The 9,211-nt window shown below is 36.0% G+C and overlaps 1 protein-coding gene across 4 annotated transcripts; it reads left to right on the plus strand.

Moving 5' to 3' along the window:
• The first annotated feature begins 2,609 nt into the window (after window positions 1-2,609).
• Window positions 2,610-8,205, plus strand: LOC103953984 (homeobox-leucine zipper protein MERISTEM L1). Of its 4 annotated transcripts, none has more exons than XM_048582415.1 (11): window positions 2,610-2,810; window positions 4,146-4,464; window positions 4,577-4,694; window positions 5,074-5,262; window positions 5,354-5,797; window positions 5,895-5,996; window positions 6,080-6,280; window positions 6,405-6,579; window positions 6,682-6,953; window positions 7,112-7,207; window positions 7,403-8,205. In XM_048582415.1, the coding sequence occupies exons 2-11, from the start codon at window positions 4,223-4,225 to the stop codon at window positions 7,772-7,774; spliced, it is 2,211 nt and encodes a 736-aa protein (XP_048438372.1). In that variant the 5' UTR covers window positions 2,610-2,810; window positions 4,146-4,222; the 3' UTR covers window positions 7,775-8,205. The 4 variants fall into 4 exon arrangements, with proteins under 4 accessions (XP_048438372.1, XP_009364098.2, XP_048438373.1 ...); XM_009365823.3 differs by having other exon boundaries at window positions 2,611-3,409; XM_048582416.1 differs by lacking the exon at window positions 2,610-2,810 and adding an exon at window positions 3,836-3,957.
• Window positions 8,206-9,211: the final 1,006 nt, after the last annotated feature.

Raw genomic sequence — 9,211 nt, forward strand, 5'->3', positions numbered from 1 at the left:
AGAAAACTATAAGTAATTTTCTATTTCTTTAATGCAGGTCAATTTTTCCATTTATTGTGTGGGATGTGAACATTACATCAGATGAAAAAAAAATGAAATAGATAGATTGATAAACATTTAAGAAACAAGATTGTGAGAAATCTGAAGGGTCGGAGAGGCATTAATTTCAACCTCATATGACCATCATTGTATACACAGTGTCAAGAATAGAATTCAAGACGCGCCGTGTGAAATCAGACTTGGAATTCATCTCCAACTAATGGACCACCCCTTGATGGTTGCAAATAACGGTTTTATTGGATTTCTATAATAAGTTTGATTAGAAGTACCATGAAAAAAAGGTATTAGTGGTATTCCCTTTTATTTATAAGTGAGAGGTATTAAACTCGAAACTCGTAGATGACGAGTTTAATATACCAATTCATTCATCCACCTTCTTAATGTTAATATATTTTTGTATTAAAAAAACTGAAAATTTAACTTTCCCCCTCCAAACTCATTTTTTCTAGCCTCTAGCCCATCATATAATATTTATTCGAATAAAACCCAATGATTAGGATCCAACTAAGCAACTTACCAAATAAGTTTGTGTGTCCGTTTTTATATTTTTTGGATCCCTAATATACCCCATCTAAGCCAATATGGAAAGTTCTTGTAATTTTGTTTTAATTGATCACATGCATTGAATTTGGCAAGGTCTTGTAGCCATGAAATATGGTTCTAGATGGAGGAATTAATTTGGATTTTTTTTTTAAATTTCAACAATAAATTTCAATTTGAATATACCTAACTTAGTGTTTATTTTCAACAATATCTATTGTTTAATTTTATGAAAATAATTTACCTACTATAAAAATTAATTTTATGCAAACAATATCAATTGTTTAATTTTATACCTACAATATAATTACATGAAAATAGTTTACCTACTATGAAACTTAATTTTTTGAAAACAATATCTATTGTTTAATTTTATGAAAATAATTTACCTACTGTATAATTACATGAAAAAATTTACCTACTATTAATTTTTTTTTTTTTTTGAAAACAATATCTATTATTGTTTAATTTTATGAAAATAATTGACCTACTGTATAATTACATGAAAATTAATGTGCCTACTTTTTAAATTTGTAACAAAATTAATTTACCTACTTCTTTTTATGGTATTAGTATACATAAATGTAGAATATATGTCCGTATATATTTTATCTAATTAGATTTTGGATTGGAGGAGTTCACACAAAATTAAAAATATACTAAACAAATTAAATGTCTATCTAAAAGAAACGTATAAGAAATTTGGTGGCATGAAATATGAGAAGAAAGTACAATGAATCATTTGAGACCTATGACTTTCTTCTATACCTTTTTACAAATTCGAACTTTCTAATGGATTATTAACAGATTTTTTTTATTGTTATGGATTATCACACAGATGCAATTTACCATAATTATAATAATAGTAATATAATATAATTGCGAACAATAATTTGAGTATAATATATAATTTGCTAATAAAAAATTAAGGTTCATGCTCAATTATGAATGTTGCATTTAAGCAAGCTGAAAAAAATATTGGCAATTTAGACCTTGTTTTAGAAGAACCTGGATTGCAATGATGAATCTTGTGAACGAGTTTGTAGCAGACAAACCTTCAGTTCTTTAGTGCAGCGATAAGAGCGTGTACGTATTGTGACCTATTTTACTGAAACAAGACAGTGTGGTAGAGATAAATGGAGAAGGACTTGAGCAATTATGTATGTTATTACTCATGCCTTGTGCTAGTAAACAAGATAGGATTCTTTGCCTTGCAAATAATACAATCATAAAAGAATAAGATATTCTAGTATCCTAAATATTGTTGAGAATTAATGCGTCTCGCATTGATGGAGCAGGGATCTTGCATGGGCTTATAAGTAAGATGAACTATACTCATATTGCCAATTGGTTTTATGTGGAACCCCAACTTTCTTCATGCTGTTAGAGCAGGTTGTCCCACGTGTGAAGCCAAACGGCTACATGCGCTTCACATACCCCGTTGTGTTGTTCATGGGCCACATGCACTCCACGTACCCCGTTTTGTTGTTCATGGGATAGGCTTAAAAATTTGCTACACGTAAGATGGTGTGTTGAGAATGAGTCCCACATTGATGGGAGCAAGGACCTTGCATGAGCTACTCCTTATATTGTCAAATGGTTTTATGGTGGAATCCCAACTTTCTTCAAATACAATTCATGACACGTTATTTGATTTACAAATTTGATCTCCCTTGCATTATTCATATCACAATACAAGGAGTGCTGGCGGAGTGAAAAACTGAAAGGGTTGAAATCTAGGGCAGTTAAAAAAGCTGTAATTCATATTTCACCACCATACTCCCCTAACAAATTTAAAACATGAGCATGTTGAGATGCCCAACCAACTATTCTCTCTCTCTCTCTCTCTCTCCCTCCCTCTCATGCATGCTGAGCAGCATTTACACCTTTCCCTCCCGCCATAAATGCAATCGCACCCTCTCAATACGCTCCGCATTAACTCCTTCGCTGTCACATCCTCTCCACCGGTTCCTCTTTCTTCCCCCTTCCCCCCAAAGTCTCTCTCTTTCTTACTCTCTCTCGTTTGCTATTTCGATTCCATCTCTTTTTTCTCGTTCGTTTTATCTCTCTCTTTCTCTCTCTCTCTCTCTCTCTCTCAATCTTCATCACCGCATTCTTCTTCTTATACCCACAAATATTCTACTCCTACCCACCACGGTCTCAAAGGGAACAGAGAGTTCTTCGTTCCCCCATAGCCTAGAGCTCAAAGGGTCAGCTTCTTTGAACTTCAAGTCACGTTTTTATTTTTTCTACACAATCTTCCGTTACTTTTTAGAGAGAGAGAGTGCTGGGTGGTATTGGGAAGACCGAGATTTGGCTTAGTGGGGCGTTATAATCCTAGTTTAGTGTGTTTGAAAACTCATTAACTATTAGCCACAGTCAATTAGCACGAAAGAGCAAAAAAGCTAATGACTTTTGAAGGCCTAAATTAAACCGTAGTGCTACGTACAGTCATCATTTGTTTCCCTTTATTTTTACTAGCTTGAACTAATCCAGTCAATTAGGTTTTTTTTTTTTTTTCTTTTTTCTCAGACAGCACCAGAGAATCTATTAAAATTTCCAACCACAACAAAGAGTCAAAACCCCCACTCATAACACCACATCCAGAAACCACCTCTTACCTCTTCAGAGTCAAAGAGGAGAAAGAGAGAGGGGGACAGAGGAGAGAGGGAGACAGAGAAGAGAGAAAAAGATGAAGGGTGTCTAGTCTAGGGTTTTGTTTGGGAGTGAGATATTTTATATATATGGTAGCCGGAAAATGCTTCCGGCGAGAGATTATTTCACGAAAACTCTCAGCTTATCTTCTCAGGTCAGTTTGGTATTCTTTCTTAGATATATTCTGGGGGGAATAATATATATCCATAAATGATATAATATTCTTTTTCAACAAAAACATTAATGTTCGGTAGAATAATTTTCTTATTATATATTTTCCTTGTGGTCATTTAGGTTGCCTGATTTTGGGTATGATTTTTCTACATACATGTATTTGTACGTGTTATATGCCCGTATTTTCGTTCTGGGTAATTAATTGATGCATTTGAAACAAAATCTCTTGGTTGAAACGGTTAATCTTCTGAATATTTTGGGGTAAAATAAGGGTAAATCTTCTCAGAGAGGGGGTTCGGGGAGACTTGTATGTATGTATGTAGATACACGGTTTACAGCTTTATCTTGTACATTTATTTTCTACTTCCAGAGTGGAATACAGATCGCTTCCGTATAAAATTATCATACCATTCATTATTCTCTCAGAAATATCTTTGGTATTTCTTAAGTTTTTAATTTCTCTCCTCCAAATTTCTGTTCTTTCCTGTTTTCTGTCTATGGATTGGGTCGAACTACTGGAAGAAATGGGTTATTTCTCTTTTTAATTATTTTCCCCCATTATTTTTAATATATGTAAGTATGTTATCAGCTAATTGTGTCTTAATTCTAAACCTAGCTTTTACTTTGGTCTGAGTTCTTTAAACTGTTCATCAGTGCGGTGCCCTTAATTTGTTTATAAATGATATAAATTGACCTATATCATTTTGTCTTGGCAGATTGAAATTAAGACAAGAGAGATAGGTGTTGAGCTAGAACAAGAGTCCTAAATTCTAGGGATTTGGAAGGAGAAAAAATGTTTCAGCCAAGCATGTTCGACAATCACCACATCCTAGATCACATGACGACGAGCAGTACCCACAAAACCTCGGATAGTACTGGCCGACTGCTGGAGGATGACTTCGAGACCAAATCCGGAACCGAAACGACTATGGACATTCCTTCTGGTGACGAGCAAGATCCCAACACCACGGGCCCGCGCCCCAAAAGAAAACGTTACCATCGCCACACCCAGCGCCAAATCCAGGAGATGGAAGCGTATGTCTTTGTGTTTTCTTGTTTATCTTGTTTTTAGGGTTTTTTTTTTTCCGATCATGAGCTTCATTGTGAATATAATATATATATCTCGATCGAATTTATATCTTTTCAGATTCTTCAAGGACTGTCCTCACCCAGATGACAAGCAAAGGAAGGAGCTGAGTCGTGAACTAGGGTTAGAGCCTTTGCAAGTCAAATTCTGGTTCCAAAACAAGCGCACCCAAATGAAGGTAACGCATATATTCTATCACCACACAGACAGACAGACAAACACACACACACACACACACATATGCATATATAGTGTATGTATATGTAGAAAAATCAATTGGATATATATATATATATATATATATATATATATATATATATATATGCGCACTTTATGCGTTTCCATAAAGTCATTTAGTTCCAAATTTTCCACTTATGAGAAAATTTATCCTTTATTCTCTGAGAGTTTTGACATTATACTAGGCATTAAGCACTTTAATTATATTCAACCTCTATGCACATTATGCTCTCGAATAACTTGGCCCTATTTAACTTAATTTTTTAATTGGCTTAATTACTCTGTGTATCAATTTGACATTAAGTATATATTACTCTTAGGCACAACATGAACGCCATGAGAATTCAATTTTGAAATCTGAGAACGACAAGCTTCATGCTGAGAACAATAGGTACAAGGAAGCCCTTGGCAATGCCACATGCCCCAACTGTGGAGGACCAGCTGCAATTGGTGAGATGTCATTTGATGAGCAACATTTGCGGATTGAAAATGCTCGTTTACGTGAAGAGGTGACCATTATTATAAGACATGCATACTGCACCTTTTTCTCGTCATTATAATTTTTGTAGCCTATTGAGTTTTGTTCAATTGGTTTCACAGATTGATAGGATATCTTCGATTGCTGCTAAATATGTTGGGAAACCTTTGACAAGCTCATTTTCCTCTCACGTGCCTTCGCGCTCCCTTGATCTTGCGGTTGGGAATTTTGGTACTCAGCCAGGCTTCGTAGGAGAAATGTATGGATCATCTAGTGATCTTCTCAGGACAGTTTCAGTGCCCACCGAGGCAGATAAGCCGATGATTGTTGAGCTTGCCGTTGCAGCCATGGAAGAACTAATTAGAATGGCTCAGGATGGAGACCCCTTATGGGTTCCTGGTGACCACAACTCAATTCAAAAAGAAATTTTAAATGAAGACGAGTACTTGAGGACATTTCCGAGGGGGATTGGCCCTAAAATATTGGGCTTAAAGTCTGAGGCTTCAAGAGAATCGGAATTGGTCATCATGAATCATGTTAACCTTGTTGAGATTCTCATGGATGTGGTAATTAACACACATATTTGAACATCAAGTAATTGAACTTGGATTTAATAGGACTTTATATCTCTTTGAATTTAACACAATCATGATGTGTTTTCAGAATCAATGGTCTACCATCTTTTGTGGTATTGTCTCAAGAGCAATGACCCTTGATATCCTATCAACTGGAGTAGCTGGAAACTACAATGGAGCCTTGCAAGTGGTATGTACAACACAATTAATTTGAATTTAGAATGGATTAAAGCATTTACTGAAATTAATCCGTACGATATAATTTTTATGTAGATGACTGCTGAGTTTCAAGTACCCTCACCACTCGTTCCAACCCGTGAGAATTACTTTGTAAGGTACTGTAAGCAGCAAGTTGATGGAACTTGGGCAGTGGTTGATGTTTCCTTGGACAACCTACGCCCAAGTCCAATTTCAAGAAGTCGAAGAAGGCCATCCGGTTGCTTAATCCAAGAATTGCCAAATGGCTACTCTAAGGTGTATAAAGTTTCTCACTAGAGCTCTCCTAAGCTCATTATAGTTCTTTTTTTTTTCACAAAAAGTTAAACATTGTTCTCTTAACTAATTCGCATATTCATGATTTTTATGTATGATTGTTTAGGTTACATGGGTGGAACATGTTGAAGTGGATGATAGAGCTGTTCACAACATATACAGACCCCTAGTCAATTCTGGTCTTGCCTTCGGAGCTAAGCGTTGGGTGGCTACACTTGATAGACAGTGCGAACGTCTTGCGAGTTCCATGGCCAGTAACATTCCTGCTGGAGATCTTTGTGGTACACACTAATCTTAATTTACTTGCTTTGGTAATTAGAGAAGGTAATTAGTTTTCTCTTAATATCAAAGTAATGGGTTCAAATTGTTATCTTATATTACAGTGATAACTAGTACTGAAGGGAGGAAAAGTATGCTGAAGCTGGCACAAAGAATGGTGATAAGCTTCTGTACCGGTGTTGGTGCTTCTACTGCACATGCATGGACTACATTATCAGCAACGGGTTCAGATGATGTGAGGGTCATGACCCGAAAAAGTATGGACGATCCTGGCAGGCCTCCTGGGATAGTTTTAAGTGCTGCAACTTCCTTCTGGATTCCTGTCCCTCCCAAGAGAGTTTTTGATTTCCTGCGTGATGAAAACTCTCGTAGTGAGGTACATATTGCATGTTAATATATATACATATATATCTCTGATATATGAAGGCATAGCTAAGTAAAACATAGAGATATACATATGATATATTAGGGCACTGCTAAGTATATCATATATGTAAACATGTACACATTTAATTTGTGGCATATAATTTTCAGTGGGATATACTTTCAAATGGTGGGCTAGTTCAAGAGATGGCGCACATAGCTAATGGTCGTGATCCAGGCAACTGTGTCTCCCTACTTCGCGTAAATGTAAGTCTCGATTGATATTATATATGCATTGAAAATGTGTATTCTAGAAAATATACTCTCGTCATGCTTTATATTGTCAGATTGTGGAAAACTGTCTAGGTCAGTTCTTGCCTGAATGTACTCCTAAATCATAGTGAATATTCTCTTGACTAGTCTTTAAACACTAGACAAGCTAATTAATGGGGTGATTTTCAGAGTGCAAACTCAAGCCAAAGCAATATGCTGATACTTCAGGAGAGCTGCACTGATTCAACCGGGTCATACGTGATTTATGCACCGGTTGATATCGTGGCCATGAATGTTGTGTTAAGTGGTGGAGACCCAGATTATGTTGCACTTCTGCCCTCAGGTTTTGCCATCCTTCCAGATGGAGCTGCTGGGTCCGCAGGAGGAGGAATACTTGATGTTGGCTCTGGTGGGTCTCTTCTCACCGTAGCATTTCAGATCTTGGTTGATTCAGTTCCTACTGCTAAACTCTCTCTGGGATCTGTGGCCACTGTTAACAATCTAATTAAGTGCACGGTTGAGCGTATTAGAGCCGCAGTTACATGTGACCAAAATCCATGACAACTAAAAAGCCTAAATACATGGTGAGCAAGCATGGTGGGTTTACTTCGAAATTGAGTAGGGTTACAAAAGGGAAAAAGTCAAGAACGCACCTTTTAATATCCTTGTCTTGTGGTGTTTTGGTGAGATTTTGGAAACCCTAATCACCACCCCACAAGGGTAGTGGGTTCGGGTATTGACTTTCCCAAAACTAAGGGAAAAGTAAGCTCAAGACTTTGTCAATTGTTAGTTATTGTTCACCTTAAATTTACTGTTTTGGTCTTGGATTAGGACTAGGGTTATTAGGATTAGGGTTCCCCGCAGGGTTGTAATTTTATGACTGTCTTAATTAGCTTCTTTTTTCTACTCATGTTTATGTTTAAAAGAGGTTAGTTGGACTTTTGAAATCACATTAACAATGGTTCCCGTTTCAAATAATTGTTTGTAGCTTTCATAGTAATTTTATTTGGTAATTAATTAATCATATTTTTAGGAAAGAGGAGTAGATCATCTTACATGTACTCCAATACTTGAAGCCTGACGAGTTGACAAATAGATCTGAATAGTAACAATTAATATAAAAAAAACCAATGCTGTACAAACCTATGAGTTTAAAAATAGAGGAACGTGAATTTGATATCGAACTATATGTTAAAAAATTTCTCTGAAAATTTTACCCCTAAAAAATTAAACTCATTGGAGTAAAGTAGTGGTAGAACATTCTTGGTTGTATGTTGGATTATTAAAAAACAAAAAAAAGGATCTTGGTTGTAAGTAAAAATAAAATATATAGTCAATTATCAATTGACCCAAATTCAACGTTCGGCTTCTGGTCCATCCGCGTTAATTAAGGACTGTTTTAATTGTTGATCTTCCTCCAAAGTTAGTTTAGACTACATAGCAATATTCTAAGTGCAGCCTTTTGATGCCAGAACTTGGAGGATACAATGGTTAGTATTGCAAATCTCTATTCCATCCTCCCAAGATATACACACTGTAGCACCTCGGCTTTTACGGAATATCAAAAACCCAAATTTATGGTTTTAGCCAAACGGTTGTTGAGGTATCATTCAATTTGTAGCAGAAAATTTCAAGGGCCCCCACGAAATATAGAGGTACGTGGTGTTAACTGGCATCTTGTGGTTGAAGTACTAGTAGTTCTAGAGGAATCACTTGTATTTATATTCCAATGCCCCATTCGGCCTGTGAGGGAATAAAGTCATCCCCAGACTTGCAATTACCTACGGATGAATTAATAAGAAACTTCATTTGCTGCAAGCTTCATATTCAGCTTATGTGACTCGTATATATACATGTGCATGTATGTACGTAGGCATACAAGGAATTACTTTAAAATTCAAAGAGTTTTAAGGACTTCCCAGTTCCAAATATGTTTGAAGTTCTTCAAATCACAAATGTATTTGAACAAAATAATGCAATCTTAGATTATATATGATG

This window comes from the organism of the source record quoted next, unplaced genomic scaffold (genome assembly GCF_019419815.1).
Source record: "Pyrus x bretschneideri cultivar Hongxiangsu unplaced genomic scaffold, Pyrus_bretschneideri_v1 Contig19, whole genome shotgun sequence".
Taxonomy (NCBI): Eukaryota; Viridiplantae; Streptophyta; class Magnoliopsida; order Rosales; family Rosaceae; genus Pyrus; species Pyrus x bretschneideri.